The sequence below is a fragment of the Spea bombifrons genome, chromosome 1, assembly GCF_027358695.1.
Source record: "Spea bombifrons isolate aSpeBom1 chromosome 1, aSpeBom1.2.pri, whole genome shotgun sequence".
In the NCBI taxonomy this organism is placed as follows: domain Eukaryota; kingdom Metazoa; phylum Chordata; class Amphibia; order Anura; family Pelobatidae; genus Spea; species Spea bombifrons.
In genome coordinates, this window is record NC_071087.1 from 75,735,005 (window position 1) to 75,760,712 (window position 25,708).

Here is a 25,708-nt window from a genome sequence, read left to right on the forward strand (position 1 = left end):
CATTCCTCCATGCAGATCTCCTCTAGAGCAGTAATGTTTTGGGGCAACATGGACTTTTAACCTTGAAATGCTTCTTACAAAGCCACTCCTTGCCTGGGCGGTGTGTTTGGGATCATTGTCATGCTGAAAGACCCAGCCACGTTTCATCTTCAATACCCTTGCTGATGGAAGGAGGTTTTTACTCATACTCTCACGATACATGGCCCCATTCATTCTTTCCTTTACACGGATCAGTCGTCCTGGTCCCTTTGCAGAAAAACAGCCCCAAGCTTCACCGTAGGTATGGTGTTCTTTGGATGCAACTCAGCATTCTTTCTCCTCTAAACACGACGTGTTGAGTTTCTACCAAAAAGTTCTACCTTGGTTTCATCTGACCATATGACATTTGCCCTGGCGGCGTAGTGTGTTACTGATAGTAGCCTTTGTTACTTTGGTCCCAGCTCTCTGCAGGTCATTCACTAGGTCCCCCCGTGTGGTTCTGGGATTTTTGCTCACTGTTCTTGTGATCATTTTGACACCACAGGGTGAGATCTTGCGTGGAGCCCCAGATCGAGGGAGAATATCAGTGGTCCTGTTTGTCTTCCATTTTCGAATAATTGCTCCCACAGTTGATTTCTTCACACCAAGCTGCTTGCTTATTGCAGATTCAGTCTTCCTAGCCTGGTGCAGGTCTACAATTTAGTTTCTGGTGTCCTTAAACAGTTCTTTGGTCTTGGCCATAGTGGGGTTTGGAGTGTGACTGAGGTTGTGGACAGGTGTCTTTTATACTGATAACAAGTTCAAACAGTTGCCATTAATACAGGTAATGAGTGTAGGACAGAGGAGACTCTTAAAGAAGATGTTACAGGTCTCTGAGAGCCAGATATTTTGCTTGTTTGTAGGTGACCAAATACTTATTTTACCGAGGAACTTACCAATGAATTCATTAGAAATCCTATAATGTGATTTCCTGTATTCTTTCCCCCCATTCTGTCTCTCATAGTTGAAGTGTACCTATGATGAAAATTACAGGCCTCTCTCATCTTTTTAAGTGGGAGAACTTGCACAATTGGTGGCTGACTAAATACTTTTTTGCCCCACTGTATCTGGTGCGGAGAGCAAAAGGGTGACCCGAGGTACGACAAGGAACCAGTAGGCCATTTGCTGTGTACAGGCATGCGAGCTTGATTCTTTAGTATTCGTTCAAACAGTGGAGAAGATACTCGAGTAGTGACTGTAGCAACGATCCAAGAGGGAGAGACTATAGGTTCATGGTCAAGCATTTCATTAGTATTATTGACAAACTGCCTGGATAGGGCGTCAGCTTTAACATTTTTAAATCCCGGGCGATAGGATATGATAAAGTTACATTTGGACAAGAACAAGGACCATCGGGCTTGACGAGGATTCAGGCGTTTAGCTTTACTTAAATACTCAAGGTTTTTGTGGTCTGTGAGAATTGTAATAGGGTTTCTGGCTCCCTCCAAATAATGTCACCATTCTTGAAGTACTAAAATTATAGCCAGGACTTCCCGGTTGCCAACATCATAGTTGATCTCTGGAGGCGTGAATCTCTTAGAGAAATATGCGCAAGGATGCAGTTTACTCTGGGAGTCCTTTCTTTGAGATAATACTGCCCCAACACCGATCTCGGAGGCGTCTACGTTGCTCACCAAAGGTTTGGACATGTCGGGATGGACGAACACAGGTGCAGACGAAAACATACTTTTAAGCTTGTGGAAGCCCTGTATAGCCTCTTCTGACCAATGAGAACAATCTGCTCCTTTCTTGGTCATAGACGTAAGAGGAGCCACTATTTTGGAAAAGTCTTTAATTAATTTTCGATAGTAATTGGCAAAGCCTAAAAAGCGTTGGAGGAGTTTCAGAGTGCCGGCTGAGGCCGCTCAGAGATAGCAGTCAATTTGGCTGGGTCCATCTCAAATCCATCTGCCGTAATAATGTATCCTAAGAATGAAATTCAAGGAACTTCAAACAGACATTTCTCAAGTTTGGCATAAAGATGGTTCTGACGAAGGCATTGAAGTACAATGCGTACATGTTTACTGTGGGATTCTAGATCAGGAGAATGGATCAGTATGTCGTCTAGGTATACAATCACGAATTGTAGAGCAATATCACGGATGATATCATTAATAAATTCTTGAAATACCGCTGGGGCATTGCACAACCCAAATGGCATAACAGTGTACTCATAATGGCCCATACGTGTATTAATGGCCCATACGTGTATCCCCCCTCAGGGATTCTGATAAGGTTATAAGCACCTCGTAAATCTAATTTAGAAAATATAGTAGAATTGCGTAGGCGGTCAAAGAGTTCAGGGATGAGAAGCAGAGGATATTTATTTTTGACGGTAATTTTATTGAGTCCACAGTAATCTATACAGGGCCTTAAACCCCCATATTTCTTAGATACAAAGAAAAAAACGGCCCCCGCAGGAGATGTGGATTTAAGGATAAAACCCTTTTTTAGGTTATCCTTTATATACTCCCCCAAGGCAAGTGATTCTGATAATGATAATGGGTAGGTCTTGCCCCTAGGAGGAATCGTGCCAGGATATATTTCAATGTGACAGTCATAAGGGCGGTGAGGAGGAAGAACGTCAGCTTGCTTCTAGTCGAAAACATCTTGAAAATCAATATATGGAGTGGGTATGAGTTGCTGTTGTATGGATCCAATGGCTGTCCTATTAGGTAAAATTTTAGGAATTCAATGGATTAGGCAGGTCTTCCCCCAGGACCTAATGTCTCCTGTGAGCCAGTCGATGGTTGGGTTATGTGCTTGCAACCACGGCAGACCCAGAATTATGGGACATTTGGGAGAGAGTCTATTAGAAAAAATGACACAGATTCTTGATGTAATAGCCCCACTCTGAGAAGGAGAGGAGACGTCTGAAGGGTAATGGTGGCCTGGTGTAATGGAAACCCGTCCATGGCAGAGATGGGAATAGGATGAGCCACATAACTATATGGAACATGGTATTGTAAAGCAAAAGTTCGGTCAATAAAGGATCCTGCAGCCCCTGGATCATCGCTGTGCTGGAAACAGAGGTGTTATTCCAATAGATGGAGACAGGAATCAAAAAACGGTCTTTGACTGATGTAGGAGCTGAAATAGGCTCTACTAGGCTAGGCTCCTTCACAGGTGAGGAGTTTCCCCGTTTGTTAGGGCAGGAAAGGCGAAATGTCCCTTAAGACCGCAACAGTCCCATGGAACGTCTGCGTTGTTTCTCCTCTATGGACAGCTTAGTAGCTCCCATTTGCATGGGTTCTTCAGTAGATGATCCAGATACAGAAGAGGTAACGGGTTTATACGTTGGGAACACCGTACGTCCCCACCTCTTGTTCCTCTGAAGGCTTCTTTCTCTCATACGATTGTCGACGTTTAGAGCCAGGGATACAAAGTCTTCAAATTCTCCAGGTAGATCTCTGGTAGATAACTCATCCTTCAGCCGTTCAGAGAGACTGTCATAGAAAGCAGCTATAAGGGCCTTTCGCTTGACCAATTAACCTCTGCAGCAATGGTTTTGAATTCTATAGCAAACTCAGCCACAGTACGGGAACCTTGAGAGATAGGCAGCAAAGGTAGAGAGGCCGTTGCAGCTTTCCCGGGAACGTCAAAGGTCTTGTGAAATGCAGAAACAAACGAGGAACTGTGATAAATCAAGGGAGAGTCATTTTCCCACAGTGGAGAGGCCCATGCTAAAGCGCTTCCTGACAATAAGGAGAAGATGTATCCCACCTTGGCCCGTTCAGAAGAAAACATCTGAGGAGATAACTCAAACTGGATAGCCCATTGATTGAGGAATCCTCTGCAAGCATCAGGATCTCCATAGTAGCAACTAGGTGCAGGAAGTTTCAAGGAGGCTGGAGCAGTGGGAACAATCGGTGAAGAAAGCGTCTGGGTAGTAGTAGATGCAGGGGCTATGGTACCGGCAGAAGAGGTCATGCCTGGATCTGACCTGGATAACAGGATCTGCATAGCCTGAGATAGTTGTTCCATCTTGTCCTCCATACCCTGGAAGCGTACCTCGTGCGATTGCAGCAACTGTCCTTGGAATGCTAAAGCCTTGTCTAGCTCAGAGGGTTCCATGACCCTTGTGTAATGTCATGTACCTGTACCCCGAAACTTGAAAAATCCACAACTTCACCCTGAGTGATACCGAATGGGAAGGCCCAAAGGGATCACCAAGGGCAGAAGAGATATTGAGCAGCCAGAAGGCAGGATATAGGCAATAAATATAGGCAGTCTCTGAGGAGTAGATGGCTGTAGCGTAGACAGTGGAGGTAGCACTGGAACTGCAAAACGGAACGTAAGAAACAAGCCAGGATTCGGTACACGGAGGAGTTAATCAGACAAGCCAGGATTTGGTACACGGAGGAGTTAATCAGACAAGCCGGGATTCAGTACACAGAGAGTAATCAGAGTAGGAGCTACTAGCAGCACATCAGACACAAAGACCACACAAGGGTAAAGTGCAGCAGACCAGCAGGCCTTTTAAATTTGGTGCCACACCAAGCCACGCCCCCGGAACTGCGCATGGAGATTGCTCAAGCAGGAACGCCCCAGTCATCTCCCAGCCTGGCCGCGCCCCCTCCTATGACTCACATGCAGGTTGCTTGGAGACGTCTGGCGAGAACAACGGGACAGGCTCTGCCACACCGACACCCAAGCACACACACCAGGACAGGCTCTGCCACACAGACACCCAAACACACACACCAGGAGAGGCTCTGCCACACCGACATCCAAACACACGTCAGGACAGGCTCTGCCACACCGACACCCAAACACCAGGAAAGGCTCTGCCACATCGACACCCAAAGACACACACCACGACAGGTTCTGCCACACACACCAGGATAGGCTCCATATCGACACCTGCATCAGGATGGGTTAAGCTACACAAAGCATAAAATATGCTTTTCAGGCTAGGTTTCCACTTAGGTTTTTGTCCTGCGTTTTTTTCTTGATGAAAAACGCCAGGAAAAACGCCAAGAAAACTGCCACTGCATTCTCCTGCGTTTTGGCGTTTTTTCTGGCGTTTTAGCCTTTCTGTGGAAATTGCTTTTTTTGACCTTAGGCAGTTTTTCCAGCCTTTACAAGTTAGAAGTTTCACCCAGCTAAAAGGGATTAGGATAAATGGCAAGTATCTGCCCTCTCCTGATGTCATTTACTTGGTAGAGTTCTACTTAAACACGCCCCAGCGGACCCTTTTGTCTCTTTTCTGTGGTTTGTAAGGCATGCTTTATTCCGAATGTCTGCTCCTCTAGGAAGATTGGCCCCAAATGATGGTGCAAATTGTTTGCTGTTGCTTTTGGCACGCAGGATCCAGTTGGGTATGTTTGTTTGTAATGGCATATTTTTTTCCCAATGGTGTAAAATTCAATATGAACTTTGTTTTGTGTGAAACTGTTTGTTTCCAGCCTATTTCTCGTAGGACACACAGATACTGGATCCATTCTCTGCATTGTAACTGTGGAAAAAAACAACATAAAAAACGCCAAGGCAAAAAACCACATGGCTTTTTCATGGCGTTTTTTCTCTCCCATAGACTTGTATTGGAGAAAAACGCCAAGATTTCCTTGCAAAAAACGCCAGTGTCAACATGCTGCGATTTAGAAAAACTGCCACAGAGCCCAAAAAAGCAGAAAAGCGCCAAAGAGGACTGAAAAAAAACGCCAAACAAAAAAACGCCAAGTGGATATGGCATTGTGCGATTTCCTATTGAAGAACAGCTAACATCTGGCTGCAGCGTTTTTTCACTAAAAACACGCCGTGTGGCTGAATTGGCGTTTTTATGGGCGTTTTTAGCAAAAAAAAAACCAAGTGGAAACCTAGCCTCACACTGCATTGATGTTTGTGTGTTTGCCCCCTTGTGTATTGATGCCCCAGCCAGTATTAATGTACTCCCCCCACACCCTTGTGTATTGCCCCATGTATATTTGTGCCACCATTTTGTATTATTAAATTGTTGCCCCAAAGCATCCCCCAATTTGAATATGGGCCCCCTTCCACTTATCACCCTAAGTTTTTTTTTAAAAAAAAATACTTACCTTTTTGCTAGCTTCTTCCCCTGTAGACCGCTCTCCTCCAACATGCTCTTCTCCCCATCACAAGGAACTCTTCCGTGCACGCCCGCCCCCTTGAGCATCGCGTGACGTCTTCAAAGGGGTGGGATGAAGAGCCTCACTGAGACACTGGGGGGCATGGTGCCTGCAAGCCGCGTGCTTCAAAATCATTAAATCGGCAGAGGCAGCCATATAACTGCCGCAATGGCATCTCTGGTTGCGGCCCACCAGGAAATCTCCCGGTTTCACAACTCACACTCCAAGTCTGGCAGGCCGCATTTGGCCCCCATGCCGCACGTTGGACGCCCCTGCTTTAGAGAGAGTCTGTCGATAGTTTAACATAGCGATGGAGAAGTTGATGGTAATGGAAGGGGGTTTTAGGTTCCGACACACAGAATTTAAAGATCTCTGTGATGGTCTGTATAGAAGAGATGGTGTTAATTTATCAGACATCGGATGTGGAGGAGGCCGTGGTTTTGTGGGGTAGGACCTCAAATGGTTTTTAGGTAAACTAAAAACGGAGTTTGAGGTGAACTAAAAAGTTGTAAGGTGATGCCTTCTGGCTTATAGGGTGTATGGCTAGGTGCTTAAATAGTGTGGGTGCTCTGGGCATAGGCACATTTGTTATATATACACATTTGTTATCAAGTTATTAGCCCCTTCAGTCCCAGGGGTTTTGGTACCTCAAGTCCTGGAGCAATTTTGCGGTATGTCGGTTCAGCCATTCTTCCCCTTTCCTGCGAATAGTGTACCCATGTAAACTATACATTGTTTTTTTTCAAGGAGAGAGGGGTTTCTTATATTTTTAAAAACTAGACACCCCAAGGTATTTCAACTGCTGGTATTTTAACCATTTCCATGCACTGTTTTACTATCAGCCTTTGTCAAACTTTATGGTAGAAAAAAACATTTGTATTTTTTTTTCACACATGTTGTACTCCAGATATAAATTCACCACTCCTGGTATATGTCACTGCCAAACAACACCCTAATATGTATTCAGCAACATCCGAGTGTAGTGATACCCCACGTGCATGGGTTTGTCCGGGGACATTAAACGTTATATTTTTGAAAACTAGACACCCCAAGGTATGCTGGTATTTTTAACATTTTCCATGCGCAAATTCTACTACCAGCTTTTGTGCCCATGAAACAGCCTGCCCCTGAAACAGCCTGCCTGTGCCACCTCAGACCCTAAACACTTTCACTCACTCAATACACTATTTACCCCCTTTCAATTCACTTGGTGTGCATATTTAAAATTAATTGTCATGTCTTTATAAAAATGCATAAATAAAAAGATGAATTAGCAAAATTGTAAGACTGGCAAATAGATGTAAAGTATAATTACATACAGGAGTAAACGGATTTTTATGTTGTGTACTGTGCTTATCTCAAATTTGCATCAGATTTTTTTTAAACCCCTTAATGACAATTGCCAGTCCGGGCACGTCATGCACTAACATCCAGTTAGTGACAATTGACATGCCATGGCTTTAAACGGGTGTTCCTGTAATGCCTCGATGTCGAGGCATTCAGCAACACTGAGATCGGCACCCCCACACAAAAAAAAAAAAATATATATATATATATATATATATATATATATATATATAAATATATATATAAAATATATATATTTTTATAAGCAAGTCATAAAATTAGCGCTTTAACTTAAATTACTTCTCGCATGGAAAGAGCTAAAATACTGGCATGTTAAATGCCCATGGGGTGTCTACTTTTAAAAAATGTAAATTCTTACCTAAAGTACAACAAATATACACAAAAAATACTACTGGTGGTAAAATGTGTGCATGCAAAGAGTTAAAATACCAGTATTTGAAATACCCTGGGGTGTCTAGTTTTCAAAAATATATGGTTTTATTGGGCACACTGAACTGACCAGGCTCAAATATGTACTAAATAGGGCATGGGCACAGGATCACCAAATGTCAAAGTTCAAGACTGAAAAATGTGCATGTTCCAAATGTGGCCCTTTTGCCCCCAGACAGTCAGACAAACCCATAGATGGGTGGTATCACTGTACTTGGGAGATGTTGCTGAACACATACTGGGGTATTGTGTGACAGTGGCATATACCAGGAGCTATGAATTCATACACAAAGTAAAATGTGTGTGGGAAAAAACCCGCAAAAATGACTACCACAAAGTTTGACAAAGACTGGTGGTAGAATTAGTGCATGTAAAGAGTTAAAATACTAACATGTGAAATACCCTGGGGTGTCTAGTCTTCAGAAATATTTGGTTTGATACCCGAAATAGCACGTGGGGGAAGAATTACCAGATTTGGAAAAAATGGTTTTGAAATAACAAAACGCTACTTGCACTTATTGCCTCATAACATGGAGAAAAAAAGAAAAAATAGGGTATTTCTAAACTCAGGACACATAGAATCTATTTAGCATGCTTTTTCATTAGCTTTTATCAATGAGTAAAATAATTTTCAAGTAAAAGTCATTTTTTTTCTACATTTTTAACCATATTTAATACGTTTATTAATGTTAACGGATATGATACAATCAAAACAATGACATCTAAAGAAATCCCTTTGTGTCCTGAAAAAAACAATATATAACTTGCGTGGGTTCAGTAAACGAGAAAGAAGAAAAGGGGTTAAGGGGATTAGCTGTATTTGGGAAATAAAATTGTGTGTAGTAGTATGCCTGAAAGTAATTGTATAAATCAGTAATTGTAAGGTGCCTCATAACAGATAACAGAGACAGGCACAAAAGCCATTAATTACAGGCCTTTCCATGATCTGATAAAGCCCTTTTTACAAGTGCTGCATTTCTTAAGGTCAGCTCCTACACAGAAGCAACTAATTAACTAAAATGGCCCAGACAGTACGTTTTATACAAAATTATTCCTAATTACTTAAAGAAGAGTAACAATATACTATAATATTAGATAAAAATGAAGTTGCAATGTTGCTGTTACACATACATTAGTCTCTAGTTAAACTATTATTTTGTTCCCCTTTGCCATGGCCACTTCCAGGCACCCAGTGTTCGAGCAGGGTCTCTTGTAAAGTTCAGGAGAACAGGAACGCAGCCGAGTCACGTGAATGCACATCACATGACTCTGCTCCGTTCCTTCTTTCCCTGGGGGGCGGGACAAGAGAAGTTGCAGAGGGAAGAAGCTGCGCGCCTGCAGAAGTCTGCAAGTGAGAGATCTGCAGTTCAGGTAAGGGGTGGGGGAGGGTTTATGAGCAAGTATGCATGAATGAATGTTTGTGAATGAGTGTGTGTGTGATAGCATGGGTGTGTAAGTGTGTGTGGTGGTAGCATGGCATAGGGAGACTGTAATCACACTCCTATCATGCCCAGGTTCCAGCATGTACTGGCTGTTTGGGCATGATAGGAGTGTGATTGCTGTTAGCAATTATATTATTGTTATTGATTTGTTTGTCCAATTTTGGTGTGTTAACCACACTTTTATTAAAATACGGTTTTTTTTTGTTTGTTTGTTTTTGGTGGGGGGATCATTTTCGGTTTCGGCCAAGTGAATGCTGAATTTTTGGTTTCAGTTTTGGTCGGGAATTTTCATTTCAGTGCATCCCTAATATATACATACATACACTATATGAACAAAATTATTGGGACACCTGACCATTACACCAGCAGGATTGTGCTTTTGTGTTCCTGATTCACCTAAGCTTTACTTGTGGATGTTGATGGTATTCTATTCTGTAATGACGTTAGATTGATATACTGGACATTTGATGTATATTGTACTGCCCTAGGAAAGTTTTTTAGCATTCAGGAGAAAAACTTTACCTCATGTTGCTTTCTTAAGTGCCTTTGCCATGATTACAAGAGGATATGCCTCTTCAAAAACAGAAGCACTTGGGGGAGCACTAGCAGGACCACATTAACAGGATATCAAGTGTTAATCCTTAAAACACAAACATGTAATTGATCTCAATACCCTGACTGGTTATATCTAAAGTTGCCTTGCTCTGCTACTCCGACCACAAAACTTCTCGCTTGTTATTCGCTGACGTCAGAAAATCTGCTGCTAGCACCTTCCCTTCAAGAAACCTCAGCCTCGACTAGATAAATAGATGGGGTAAAATAAGGAACTGAGTTTAATGGGAAACACACCGGTATTACAGGGGGTAATTTATATGCACTATTACAGACGTTCTCAATGCACACAGAACCCAACCCCAAATCCCATCCGCTCAGGGCATACACGGGCAATGGATAAGGTGAGGGGCTTAAGAGATACAATGGATTTCCCCCGCCTGTGTTATCCCCCCTGTAGTGAGGCTGCCGTCTGGGCAAACAGGGCTGTGCTGGCCCATTACGAGCTCCAGCCAGGTTACATGATTGTCCCTTTGAAGGGCTGGAGCTGCAGCCACATTCAGTCCGGCTATAACTTAAAAACACCCTATAAAATATTACTGGGCCATGAGATCAGAAACAGGACACAGACGCGCTCTATGACCCGGCTAAACCCACACACGAATCCCCAACAAAGATCTCCAAACACCCTCACACAAAGAAACACTTTGTATAAATTGCCCTCAGACAACCCGACCCAGAGTTCCACGAAAATGTCTGTCTCTGCCCGGGGACAGGAGGTGCGGGGCAACTCCAGCTAACCTAGCCCTGTCACAGTTTACCTCTGTTTTTACTCTCGAATCAGGACTTACAGGACAGAGACCTCTATGACCAGTATTTGCACCTGGATCTGATAACCAGCAGGTTTCAGCCAGAAGTCAGGGAACCACCCGTGTTTACCATCCTCCCCACAGACTACAATAGCGACCCCCCCTTCTGGGCTGAGTGCAAATACTGAGCCGTGTGCTAGTAATTGGGGAAACGTGGCTCCCGTACCAGGGGGAAAAAGTGGTCCCGACTGAACCCTTGTACCCACGTCCCCAAAAACTGAACCCCTTCCAAGACCAGGGCCCATAGTCTGTAGAAAGGAGACTGGCCGTCATGCCCCTCCAGGACCCTGGCCATGGAGGCGTCCGTGACGAAATACAACTCACATGTGCTTAGATGTTACCCTTTAACATAGATTGAACATGGATGTCAGGCATGCCTGAATATCAATGAATAGCTTAACTTTTCCTAAAACAAACTTGTTTTCTCAAGGTAAGGGGACTATAGCAAAACACTGAATATTAGCCCAGCCTCAATTTCTCTCTTCTTCTGCCTTTAACAGCAGGGAATATCTCCCCAAATACTGGGCCTCCCGTATTGTTCCCTGCTTTTATCTGCCAATAAAAGCTCTAGAAACCTCAATAATCTTACACACATAACCTGCCACTTCTCCTGCCCTCCTTTAAACTTCCCTCTGGAATGCAGTTTCTTTGTGTAATAAACTTATTGCCATAACAATCACTTGAGTGAAAACTGGCTAGCTTCATCTAACACTGCTTCTCCTGCGGCTTTCTCCCGTGGTAGTCTCATACTCCCAAAGCTGGCGGTGTAGGCTTGCTACTTTCCTCTACTTACACTTTTTAACCTATTCCTTCTGCTTCATAACTTTCCCCCTCCTTTGAGGTCCATGTTATCAATCTCCCATCTTTACTGCTTCTTATCTGCCTCTTTAGTACCTTCAATTTCCTTCTTTCTCCTGTCACAACTATCCTATCCACTAGCCTTACTATCTCTGACATTGCCACTTACTTCAATGATAAAACTGAGATAATGAGAGGTAAAATATCAGCACAGTCTCCATCCTGCTTTCACCCTGCTTCTGGCTCTGCCCCTTCACTGAACTTTCCTTCTTTCGATACTTTAAACCAGTTCTCTCTCCTCACTGAAGAGGAGGCTTCTGCTTTTCGTTTCTTCTTGCCCAACCACATATCCACTCGATCTTATCCCCTCTCATCTTACCCTTGTCTCTCTCATCCACTCTTGTCCATAAACTAACTCACACATTCAAACTCTCACTTTCTACTGAATTTGTGCCATTCTCCTTCAAGTGCTACTAAAACTCCCATCTTAATGGACTCCATCAATTTCTCAATTTTTCTACTTCCTCTCACCTCCAAGCTTCTTGAAATAATTATATACATCTAACAAGGTCTCTCGACTCTTTACTAGATCAGTCTATAATTTTAATGGTAGGTTTATTTGAACAAAAAAATCCTCTCTTAAAGGGAGTGCTCCTAATCTCAGTTTGTTACCTGTATAAAAGACATCTGTCCACCGAAACAATCAATCAGATTCCAAACTCTCCACAATGGCCAAGACCAAAGAGCTGTCCAAGGACGTCAGGGACAAGATCGTAGACAAGGCTGTAATGGGCTACAAGACCATCGCCAAGCAGCTTGGTGAGAAGGTGACTGTCACCTCCTCGGGTCCTGTCGCCAGCAAGCGAAGGTCCGTCCGCGGTTCATAGGGACCCAATGTGTCATGTCCCGCGGCGCAGTTCATCACCAGAGTACCCGCTCCTGGCGGGTACTCGGCACTCACCTCATCCGCCGCCTGTTCGCCGCTGCCGTTCTTCTGAGCACCCGCATGTAGCGGGCGCTCATGAAGACTCCTCCTCTGTGTGTCCTATTTGTTCGCCGGGAGGAGAACAGAGGGTGAGCGCGCTCACCACGCCCCACTCTTATCCCCTGCCTCCATGGCGACGAAAGGATGCACAGTACGTGACATCACTGGGCGGGGGCGAGAGGTTAAAACCGAGCACTGACTTCTATTCAGTGCTCGGTTATCGTGTGTGCAGAGCTTACTGCTGTGAGCAGTTATTATCTGTGACTGCTATTGCTGTATCCTGTATTGCCGCATCCTGCACTGCTGCCTGGCCTGCCTATCCTCTGTGGGTCTGGTCTACTACACGGTGCTCATTATTCAACTTGACGTACCTGTACCTTTGTGGGCCTGGTCTCCTAAACGGCGCCACGTGTTCTACCTGTTATACCTGTTCCTCAGTGGGCCTGATCTGCTGCATGGTGTTCCTGTACAGCCTGGGTGTCTAAACAGCGTACTACTGGACTTTGACTTGCTGTAACCTTCTTGTCTAGTGCTTCAGTCCTGCTTTCTAATAAAGCTGTTTATTCACCACCATCTCCTGCATACTGGGTTCCTTCTCCGTTGCCAACGTTACATGATAACCGAGCCCTAATGGAACCCGCAGGATTGGCTGAGGCTGTTGCCTCACTCACGCAACAGATGGCTGTCTTTAATCAATCCAAGCCGGACAAAAATCAGATCCGACAGCAAATGCTCCAGAGACAAGGGGTTCCTGTTGTCCCTGATGAACTCTACTAAGCACCTCCTGAGATGGCTGCAGGGGAAACCAACAGGGCGCAATCACCCCTGAACCACCAATACCCTTGCCCGACAAATTTACAGGAGAACGTCAGAAATACTTTGTGTCAAATCATGTTCAGATTGAAACCAAGGACTTACTCATCCAACTACATCAAAATACACACTGTAATTTCATTGCTGTCGGAAGAACCACAGCTCTGGGCGCATCACTTGCTACATAGCAACAGTCCAGTTCTAGAGACCTGGGATTCTTTCCGCCATGCTATGGACTCACACTATGATGATCCCTACAAGGTCTCCTCTGCCACAAGCACGTTAAGGGCTTTGAAACAAGGGAAAAGGCCAGTGGAAGAATACATCGCTGACTTTAGGCGAGTGTCCATGGAAACCACGTGGAACGAGTCTGCGCTCCACGACCAGTTCCGGCTGGGCTTATCAGTGAACTCAGAGATGAACTAGCATGCATCCACATGCCTGAATCGTTGGAGGACTTCACAAGACTGACTATTCAAATAGACCGGAGGCTACACGAGAGAATGGCTGAGCGCCATGCTGCTTCCTCGTCTACTAGGTCCATGGTACGACAAACCGTAAAACCCCCTTCTAAAGACACAGCAGAAGAACCCATGCAAATAGGCCTCATCAGGGGTCCGTTACCAGTAGCGGAGATGGACCGGCGCAGGACTCTTGACTCAAGCCTCTATTGTGGTCACAAAGGCCTCTATGCAAAGGAATGCCGCAGCAAGGCACGAGCATCCAAGGGCAAGCGACCCACCCAGCACCTGTCCACGCAGACAACACAACCTGCAGTGCCCTAATCATGTGTCTCTTCTCATGTCATTACAGTGGAAGGGACACTCCACCACCCTCTCAGCGATGATTGACTCCGTGGCCAGCAGCAACATACTGGACACCGCACTTGCACGACTTTTGCACATCTCCATCCGTGACAAGGCAACATCCGTTTCCATTCAGCTGGTCGATGGGAGTCCTCTGAAGACCGGTCCCATCACCAAAGAGACTGAACCCCTGCAAATGTCTATGACACCCAACCATGCTGAGAGTATTGTTTTTGACGTGGTCCCCTCACCCTTATTTCCTGGTATTTTGGGTTTGCCCTGGTTAAGGAAGCACAACCCGATTGTTAATTGGAGGATGGGGTCTGTCCAGTTTCCACAGAATAAAACTTTTTGTTACCCTAAAACATCCTCCTTGTCCATTAATGTTGCGCATGATTACTGCTCTCTCCCAAAGACGCAGATACCGCTTCACTATAGCCACTTCTCGGATGTGAAGCGAATGTTGAAAAGAAAGGCGCTAATCAACTACCACCACACAGGGAATATGACTGTCCCATTGATCAACACCCAGGTGCTCCTATTCCTTTTGGCCGCATCTACCCTATGTCGGAACCAGAACTGGCCACATTAAAAGACTATATTGATGAGAACCTGGCCAAAGGGTTCATACGGCCTTCCACATCCCCGGCAGGCGCAGGCATCTTCTTTGTGTCCAAAAAAGATGGTGGTTTGCGCCCTTGTGTCGACTATAGAGCACTGAACAACATAACCGTGAAAAAACGGTACCCCTTGACTCTCATTTCAGAACTTATGGAACGTGTTCGCTCAACTACCGTGTTCACTAAGGGAGTCATTATGGGTAGAAATATATGGAAAGAAAAATAATAAAATACTGATCGGGGTTTGCTATAAGCCACCAAATATAATTGAAGCAGCAGAAGATCAATTATTAAAGCAAATAAACAAGGCAGCAAATCACAATGAGGTGGTTATTATGGGGGACTTTAACTATGCCGACATAAACTGGGAAACCGAGACCTGTGAATCTCATAAAGGAAACCGGTTTCTGAATATAAGTAAAGATAATTATCTGTCCCAAATGGTACAGGACCCGACCAGAGGGGGCGCTCTACTGGACTTAATATTAACCAACAGACCTGACAGAGTAACTAATGTGCAGGTCAGAGGGCACCTAGGAAATAGTGATCACAATATAATACATTATAACTTGTATTATAGAGGAGCCACAAGAACTATGAACTTTAGGAAAGCAAAGTTTGATCAACTAAGAGAAGCCCTTAACACTGTAAATTGGGAAAATGTCCTCAAAAACAAGAGTACAGACACTTAATGAGAGATTTTTAAAAAATATCTTAAATTCTCACTGTGAAAAGTACATACCGTATGGGAATAAAAGAGTCAGGAACAAGAGAAAACCAATGTGGATAAATAAAAATGTAAAGGGGGCAATAAATGGCAAAAAAAACATTTAAGCTACTTAAACAGGAAGGCAGTGAGGAAGCACTAAAAAGCTATCGGGAAAAAAATAAAATATGTAAAAATCAGATAAAAGCAGCAAAAGTGGAGACAGAAAGACTCATTGTCAAAGAGAGTAAAACAAACCCCAAAATGTTCTTTAACTATATAAATAGTAAAAAGGTTAAAAATGAAAGCATTGGCCCCTTAAAAAGTAATGAGGGAGAAGTTATAGACGGGGATCAGGAAAAAGCTAATCTATTAAATATATTCTTTTCTGCTGTATTCACAGAGGAAAAGGAAATGCCAGGTAATATACAGCAGGATGAGATAAATGCACCAGTACATGTCGCCTGTCTAACCCAGGAGGAAGTGCAGTGCCGCCTAAAAAAAATCAAAATAGACAAATCACCAGGTCCAGATGGCATTCACCCCCGCGTTCTAAGGGAGTTAAGTAATGTAATAGACAGACCCCTATTTATGATATTCAAGTACTCTATAGTGACAGGGTCTGTTCCCCAGGACTGGCGCATAGCAAATGTTGTGCCAATATTCAAAAAGGGGACAAAAAGTGACCCGGGGAATTATAGGCCTGTTATAGGCCTGTTAGTTTAACTTTTGAATATAAACGGTTTGAGGGTTTCCTAAGAGATGCTATTTTGGAGTATCTCAATGAAAATAAATGTATGACTCCATATCAGAATGGGTTTACAAGGGATCGGTCCTGTCAAACTAACCTGATCAGCTTTTATGAGGAGGTGAGCTCAAGACTGGATCGGGGTGAATCGCTGGATGTCATATATCTTGATTTTTCCAAAGCATTTGATACGGTGCCACATAAAAGGCTGGTACATAAAATGAGAATGCTTGGGCTGGGGGAGAATGTGTGTATGTGGGTAAGTAACTGGCTCAGTGATAGGAGACAGAGGGTGGTTATTAATGGTACATACTCTGAGTGGGTGACTGTTACTAGTGGGGTACCACAGGGGTCAGTTTTGGGTCCTATTCTTTTTAATATATTTATTAATGACCTTGTAGAGGGATTGTATAGTAAAGTATCAATCTTTGCAGACGATACTAAGCTCTGTAACGTGGTTAACACAATAGAGGACAGTGCACGATTACAAATGGATCTGCATATGTTGGAGGCTTGGGCTGGGATGTGGCAGATGAGGTTCAACACAGATAAATGTAAGGTTATGCACATGGGGAAGAAAAATCCAGGCTGGGAATATGTATTAAATGGGAAAACACTGGGGACGACTGACATGGAAAAGGACTTAGGAGTCTTAGTTAACAGTAAATTTACCTGTAGCGACCAGTGTCAGGCAGCTGCTGCTAAGGCAAATAAAATCATGGGGTGCATCAAAAGGGGCATAGATGCCCACGACAAGGAAATAATTCTACCACTGTACAAGTCACTAGTCAGACCACACATGGAATACTGTGTACAGTACTGGGCACCAGTGTACATAAAGATAAAGTGGAGCTGGAGAGGGTTCAAAGACGGGCAACCAGAGTAATAAGGGGAATGGAAGGACTACAGTACCCAGAAAGATTATCAGAATTAGGGTTATTTGGTTTGGAAAAAAGACGGTTTAGGGGGGACTTAATAACTATGTATAAATATATAAGGGGACAGTACAGAGATCACTCCCAGGACCTATTTATACCCAGGACTGTATCTATAACAAGGGGACATCCTCTACGGCTGGAGGAAAGAAGGTTTCTACACCAGCACAGACGGGGGTTCTTTACAGTAAGAGCGGTGAGACTATGGAACTCTCTGCCAGAGGAAGTGGTAATGGTAAACTCAATAAAAGAGTTCAAAAGGAGCCTGGACGTGTTTCTTGAAAACAATAATATTACAAGTTATGGATATTAGATTAATAGGGACAGAACGTTGATCCAGGGATTTATTCTGATTGCCATATTTGGAGTCGGGAAGGAATTTTCCCCCTGGTATGGGGCAATTGGCATCTGCTTCATAAGGGTTTTTTGCCTTCCTCTGGATCAACACAGTAGGGACACAATATGTATATAGGTTGAACTTGATGGACTTTGTTCTTTTTTCAACCTTATGAACTATGTTACTATGTTACTAAAATCGACTTGAGGGGAGCCTACAATCTTGTCTGCATCAAGGGGGGACACGAATGGAGAACAGCGTTTCGATCACGCTATGGACATTTTGAATATCTAGTGATGCCCTATGGCCTGTGCAACGCTCCAGCAACCTTCCAACATTTCATGAACGACGTGTTTAGAGACATGTTGGACAACTTCGTCGTTGTTTACCTTGATGACATACTGATCTACTCCCCTTCACTCACACTGCACAGGGAACACGTCACCAAAGTGCTGATGCGTCTCAGGGAGAATGGATTATATGGTAAGCCCGGAAAATGTGTGTTCGAGACTGAATCAGTGGACTTCCTCGGTTTTATCCTATCTCCTACAAAGGTCGAGATGGACCCCATGAAGGTGACAACCATCCTGCAGTGGCCACCCCCTACAGACAAAAAAGGTGTCCAACGGTTCGTCGGATTTGCCAATTTCTATAGAAAATTCATAAGGAATTTCTCCAAGATTATCCAACCGATCACTGCTCTCACGTCCCTGAAAAGAGGGTTCTGTTGGACTGAAGCGGCACAAAAGGCTTTGGAATACTTGAAAGAGAGATTCACCACAGCCCCTATTTTGATGCTCCCAGTACCACACAGACCGTACGTTCTCGAAGTAGATGCATCGTTCTCCGCAGTAGGAGCAGTATTATCCCAGAGGGTTGACCAGGATAATTAACTACATCCTGTTGCTTTCTTCTCCCGTATGTTAAACCCTGTGGAACCAAACTATAACGTGGGCGAGAAAGAACTGTTGGCTATGAAATTGGCATTGGAAGAGTGGCGCCATTTATTGGAGGGTACTCCTCATCCTGTCACGGTCTATACGGACCACAAAAACCTGGAGTTCTTCAGGACTGCTAGACGTCTACAACCCAGGCTCGCCAGATGGTCTTTGTTCTTTTCACGATTCCGTCTCCACATTACTTACAGACTGGGTTCCTGCAACACCAAGGCCGACTCCCTTTCTCCCGACCTCGCATGTTCGAAACACCGACGTCACATCCCCAGGAACAAGACACGGTGTTCTCTTCGGGACACTTCCTAACACTCACACAACCCTTATGGGAAGCCCTCCGTACCACTGCTTGGACCCCGTCCATTACCTCTGACATATACCAGAAAGACGGGTTCTTCAACCATGAAAACCAGCTCTTTGTACCGCCTGATGTACGTCTCAGTGTTACAGCACTGTCATGACATTCGCGCTGCGGGTCATGGGGGCATCACACAAACCACAGACCTGATACAACGAACATTCTGGTGGCCAAGCCTCAAAAGAGACGTCCAGGGATATGTATGGTCCTGTAACACCTGTGCCAGGTCCAAGGACTCTTGTACGAAACCTGCTGGTCTGTTGTGTCCTCTCCCTGTCCCAGAGAAACCATGGTCAGATATTACCATGGACTTTATTACACATCTGCCGGCGTCAGAGCACCACATGACTCTCATGGTAGTGGTGGACAGATTCACGAAGATGGCTCATTTCTTACCCGCCAAACGCCTGCCAACCGCAGCTGAAACAGCCGTCATGTTCGTGAACGGAATCTTCCGATTGCATGGGTTACCAAAGACCATAGTGTCTGACAGAGGCACCCAGTTTACCTCTCGATTCTGGAAGGCTTTTTGCGATGAGCTACGTAAACACCGCTCTCTCTCCACTGCCTTCCATCCTCAGAGCAACGGTCAAACCGAACAAACAAACCAGACCTTTGAACAGTACCTCCCTTGTTTCACCACCCACCTTCAGGACGATTGGTACCATCTCCTTCCTTTGGCAGAATTCGCTAACAATAACCACATCCATGCCTCCACTCATATGTCTCCCTTCTTTGCCAACTATGGATTCCACCCCTCTATGCTTCCTGGTTCCCCGATGCCCAGTTCGGTCCCCTCGGCTACTGAACGGGTCACAAGAATGACCGAAACCTACAAACAGTTACGCACCACTCTCCTCTGTGCCCAACAACGGTACAAGCGCTATTCGGATACACATCGTTCGGTTGGTCCCTCTTACAGTCCAGGTGACAAGGTCCGGCTGTCCACCAGACACCTCAAGTTGAGTTGCCCTTCTAAAACTCTGTGTGTCCTCTTCGTTCACCGGGATGGGAACAGAGGGTGGGCGCGCTCACCACGCCCCCCTCTTATCCCCTGCCTCCATGGCGACGAAAGGACGCACAGTATGTGATGTCACTAACTGGGGGAGGGGCGAGAGGGAGCAGGAGGTTTAAAACCGAGCACTAACTTCTATTCAGTGCTCAGTTATCGTGTGTGCAGAGCTCACTGCTGTGACCAGTTATTATCTGTGACTGCTATTGCTGTATCCTGTATCCTGTATCCTGCATTGCCGCATCCTGCTCTGCTGCCTGGCCTGCCTATCCTCTGTGGGTCTGGTCTACTACACGGCGCTCATTATTCAACTTGACGTACCTGTACCTTTGTGGGCCTGATCTGCTGCATGGTGTTCCTGTACAGCCTGGGTGTCTAAACAGCGTACTACTGGACTTTGACTTGCTGTAACCTTCTTGTCTAGTGCTTTAGTCCTGCTTTCTAATAAAGCTGTTTATTCACCACCATCTCCTGCATACTGGGTTCCTTCTCTGTTGCCAACGTTACATGATGCTACTACCTCAGGTTCCGAGGGCTGTGGGCGTCCCGCCGCTCGCGGCGCACAGATGCCTGAGGCTCCAGTGCAAACTGTTCCCGATGGCACGGGAGAAGGAGGGCTTGTTCGGGGAACTCCTCGACAAGCAATTTAATGATTGCTCATCGGCACAGGAGTTTCCGGAGTGCTCCACTTACCTGTCCTCCGGTCGTCGGTCAATCCTTTAGGGGCGCAGCTGTGCTGCATGGCTGGAGGCGTGGCCAGGACATCAGTTGGAGGTGGGTTTAAAAACTCGGTAGTGCTACTCTCGGGCACCCTGTTGTGGTCTTTTACCTGCGTTCCAGAGATTGTGCTGCTGTTTCCTGTTTATTGACCCTAGCCTGCCTGACGATTCTTTGCCTTACGATTCTGTACCTCTGTTCGTGATACCTGTGTTCCGACCCGGCTTGTCTGACTACCCGCTCGTCCTGTGACCCCTGGCTTGTTTGACACAGAACTGCTCAAGAAAGCACATGTACAGGCCCATCTGAAGTTTGCCAATGAAGATCTAAATGATTCAGGGGAGAATTGAGGGAAAGCGTTGTGGTCAGATGAGACCAAAATTGAGCTATTTGGCATCAACTCAACTCGCCGTGTTTGGGGCCTACGACCCCAAGAACATCAACCCCACTGTCAAACATGGAGGTGGAAACATTATGCTTTGAGGGTGTTGTTCTGCTAAGGGGACAGGACAACATCACTAAGGGACGATGGAAGGGGCCATGTACAGGCAAGTTTTTGGTGAGAACCCCCTTCCCTCAGCTAGGGCATTGGAAATTGGTCATGGATGGGTACTCCAGCATGACAATGACCCAAAACACATGGCCAAGGCAACAAAGCAGTCGCTCAAGAAGAAGCACATTAAGGCCCTGGAGTGGCCTAGCCAGTCTCCAGACTTTAATCCCATAGAAAATCTGTGGAGGGAGCTGAAAGTTCGAGTTGCCAAACATCAGCCTTGAAACCTTAATGACTTTGAGAGGATCTGCAAGGGGGGGTGGGACAAAACCCCTCCTGAGATGTGTGTTAACCTGGTGGCAACTACAAGAAATGTATGACCTCTGTGATTGCCAACAAGAGTTTTGCCACCAAGTCATGTTTTGCAAAGAGTAAAATGCAAATCAATGTATAATTTATTTGAAATGTGTTATTCTGGATTTTTTTGTTGTTATTCTGTCTCTCGCTGTTCTAATAAAACCTACCATTAAAATTATAGACTGATCATGTCTTTGTCAGTGGGCAAATGTACAAAATCAGGAACGGATAAAACAATTTTTTCCTTCACTGTACATGACCAATGCTTTACTCATTCCTAAATCAAAGAGTTTCTACTCTTTGTTCTAGGACCCCTTCTGTTATCACTTTACACCATCTCCCTTGCAAACTTCTGATCTCTCTCTCTTAAATAGTTTTATTACATGTATTTAGTTATGCAAAAAAAAGCGATGGAACCAGTACCTCTTTACACAAGGGAACGGGATTAAAAAATGTTATCATACCTCATTGGTGAGGAAGGACATAGTCCTACTCCGCCTCATCTTGGTTATATTCCGTTCCTATAAAGCAACAAAAAAAATAAATAAAATAGATGTGAACTGGAACTGTTGCCACATGAGGGCAGCAAATCCTGACATTCTTATTTGTTCAACATATAGGCAATAGAATCTGTAAAGCTTTAAACAGTGCCACACTAATAACATGCCTTTTCACACCATTTACTTGAAAAAATACATGTCCAAAGGGAAGCTCTTGGATACAGGGAATTAAAGGTTCAATTAAAAAAAACAAACAAACATTCACATAATTGAATCTTAAGGACTGAAATTAAATTTTCCTAGGCACAAATGCTGGAAATTCTAGATTTCATAAAATAAACATTACAGATTTATACTGAATCCCTGTTACATGTTTTATTATTTATCTTATTTATATAGTGCCTACAATTAACGCAGAACTTTTTACAGTACATTAGGGCTCACCAAACCCCCGGGCACCAGGTTTTCATGGCGGTTAGAAACCACTTCCTAGCATCCAGCGTTTTGTGGGCTGGAGTAGCGTATATATGTATATACTGTAGCTTCAGTCAGTGTGTATATGTATAGTGCTAGAGGCAGTGCCTGTGTGTGTGTAAATGTATAGTGCCAGAGTCTTCTGTACTGCAGTACTAGACTCAGTGTGTATGTGTGCATAGTGTTAGCCAGTTAGTGTTAGCTGGTATATGTATAGTGTTAGCCAGTGTGTGCTTGTTGTGTATGTTACAGTATGGCATTAGCGCGAGTTTGTACTTCCGCATATAGTGTGTGTATTAGTGTACAGTGTTAGCATGTGTGTACATGATGGTAGAATGTTAGGGTGTCGGTTACTGATGGTTTAGTATTTGTTAGTGTAAGAATAATGGTTAAACATACAAGCTTGAATCTTTATGGTACAAAATACCGTTTGTCATAAAGGGGTTAACTGCAGTGCAGTACAAAGTGTTGCAGCACTGAAGAAAGTTGTGTTTTATGTTGTATTGCCTAAAATAAACAACCTTTAACTGAAAACCAGGGGGTAATGCATGAAAATAGAAAAAACATGATTGAGGAAGAAAAAAAGTATCCTTCTAAATCCTATATCCAAACCAAGTTTGCCGACCCCTTAAGTTTATACATTGACAGACTAACACAGACCGTACGTTATATAAAGCTGGTCCTGTTTGCAAGCTTACAGGGATTAACAACATTTCAAAGGTGTAAACCATAAGGATTAAGTAGCATACTGAGCAATCATTATTTATCAGTTGTAAGGCTCATTAGTGTATTTCATGGTACTATCTTACAATTGGGAGCTGCCCAAAGCCTGACCCGCTGTAGGGCACCCTGCAAGTCCACACCCTGACCAGCACCCCTCTTGCCACTTGCAGATTCAGTTATTTTGCACTGTGTAACAGGATATATTCGGCTGCATAGTGCAAAGTGTAAAAAGAGTGTAGTGTGCGACTGAACAGTATGTGGCAACAATTGTCAAAAAATACTACTGCAAACTTTGAAAAAATGCTGGTGGTAAAATGTGTGCATGCAAAGAGTTAAAATACCAGCATTTAAAATATCATGGGGTGTCTAGTTTTCAAAAATATATGGTTTTATAGGGCACACTGAAATGGCCAAGCTCAAAGATGTACCAAATAGGGCATGGGCAATGGATCACCAAATGTCAAAGTTTAACATTGAAAAAAATGTGCATGCCGCAAATGTGGCCCTTTTGTCCCCAAACAGCTAGGCAATGTGGGGTATCACTGTACTCAGGAGATGTTGCTGAACACATATTGGGGTGTTTTTATTACAGTGACATATACCAGGACCAGATAATTCATATCTGAATTAAAATGTGCGTGAAAAAAAATGTCTACCACAAAATTTGACAAAGACCAGCATTTGAATTACCCTGTGGTGTCTAGTTTTCAAAAATATATGGTTTGATGGGGTAAATTGCATTGGCTGGTTTCAAAGATACCTGAAATAGCACATGGGGGGAAGAATTACCAGATTTGGAAAAAATGGTTTTGAAATAGCAAAACGCTACCTGTTCGTATTGCCCCATAATGTGCAGGAAAAAAGCAAAAAAACATGAGAATATTGGGTATTTCTAAACTCGGGACAAATAGTAGAATCTATTTAGCAGGTTTTTTCATTAGCTTTTATAGATGAGTAAAAGATCTTTCAAGTAAAAGTTCATTTTCTAAATATTTCACCATATTTTATACTTTTTTATAGTAAGTAATATGATACAATCAAAACAATGACATATTAAGAAAGACCTTCCTGTCCTGAAAAAAAACAATATATAACCTGTGTGGGTTCAGTAAATGGGAAACAATAAAATTACAGCTAAACACGGGCAGCGCAGAAATGTACAAACAGCCATTGTCACGAAGGGTACAAAAAATAAAATCAGCCATTGTCACGAAGGGGTTAAACCGAACTGACTGAACAGTACATTATTCAGCTCAGCTTTTCTTGCAGATACATTTTCCAATGTACGGTGAATCGAGGGAGCTGAAACCACAACTCTCCGGCTAACTTTTTCTTCAGTGAATAGCCTCCATGTTTCAGTTATGATATTAAAATGTGCTGACAGAAATCCAGATCCATACTAATAGTATTCTTGGGACCAGTCAGGCCAGCAGAGATTGAAAAATATTGGGGAAATGTCAGATTCATTTTTCTTGTTCAAGAGTTAATCACCATGAGATTGCTTCTGTATCCATAATTATCCAAAATTTTAACATGTGCATTAATCAGAAGATAAACAAGCAAGACAAGACCATCTAAGCACAATAAGTTAGCTATGAGTTATTGTGATGGTGGATCATAACAACAACGTACTTATTATGCTGCGATATACAATATACCGTATTTGGAGCAATATGGCATATGGGCAGGTTTATATCCCAGGAATGTAACCTGCTTTCAATCATTTCTTTGTACAATGGCCGATGCCTGTGCATCCATAGTTACAAGAAGTTATTGACCTGGAAAAACCTGACAGCCATTGAAATGGAAATATAGTCTCTCCTACCGTCACAAAAGGTTATTCATTGACGCATGTCAACAGCAGAGCAATTGTTGGTCACTAATGATTATGCCCAGCCCATCAAATGACTCCCTGATCTGGCTTTTTTCCAAAAGTGAAAACTGTGTGACAAAGTGATTAAAAAAAGGGCTGATATATAGTGTGTCTATGTGGCCATAATTATGAGCACAACGGACAGATAGAAAATAAGGAATAGTGCTAAAAAATAACTGAGGTACTAAAAGTTAACAATCCCTGGGATTACTGTATTTGTTTTCTAATAACATACTGCCTATTAATTTTGTTTATTGCCATAAATATGTTGCTCATTCTGTTGTGTGACTGCATTTTTAATCTGCTAAACAAAATGCCCACCTCTTGTTTCTAGCAGAGCATTTTCCACATGTCTCATATAGATTTTCTCTTTACATATATACATTTAAAAAAAAATTCCATCAAGTTTGAAAATCACCTTCTATTAACATTCCTTGCAGTAGCAGCCTCACATCTGAATACAATATCAATTATTCCCTGTCATGGATAATAACAGTGCCTGTCATCTCATATGTGCAGTTTGACTAATCAGTACATTCCCTTGTGATTCATATTATAAAACTTTTCATTAATTCATTAACAAAATTTAAGGAACTACAGAAAGAAACACAGGTCCTGCGCTCCAAATGTAAGTAATAGCAAATATATTTATTAACCCCTTCGGGACAATGGCTGTTTTAACATTCTGCTCGTGTTTCGTTGTGATTTTCTTCTTTCCTGCTTACTGAACCCA

The 25,708-nt window shown here is 43.6% G+C and overlaps 1 protein-coding gene across 1 annotated transcript in view; it reads right to left on the bottom strand.

Moving 5' to 3' along the window:
* LOC128491659 (cAMP-specific 3',5'-cyclic phosphodiesterase 4C-like) overlaps positions 1 to 21,920 on the bottom strand; it is a 44,232-nt gene extending 22,312 nt beyond the window's left edge. Inside the window, exon 1 of the mRNA XM_053463978.1 lies at positions 21,870 to 21,920. Within this exon, the coding sequence (XP_053319953.1) occupies positions 21,870 to 21,908 (39 nt within the window). The 5' untranslated portion in view covers positions 21,909 to 21,920. The remainder of the gene's footprint in view (positions 1 to 21,869) is intronic.
* Positions 21,921 to 25,708: the final 3,788 nt, after the last annotated feature.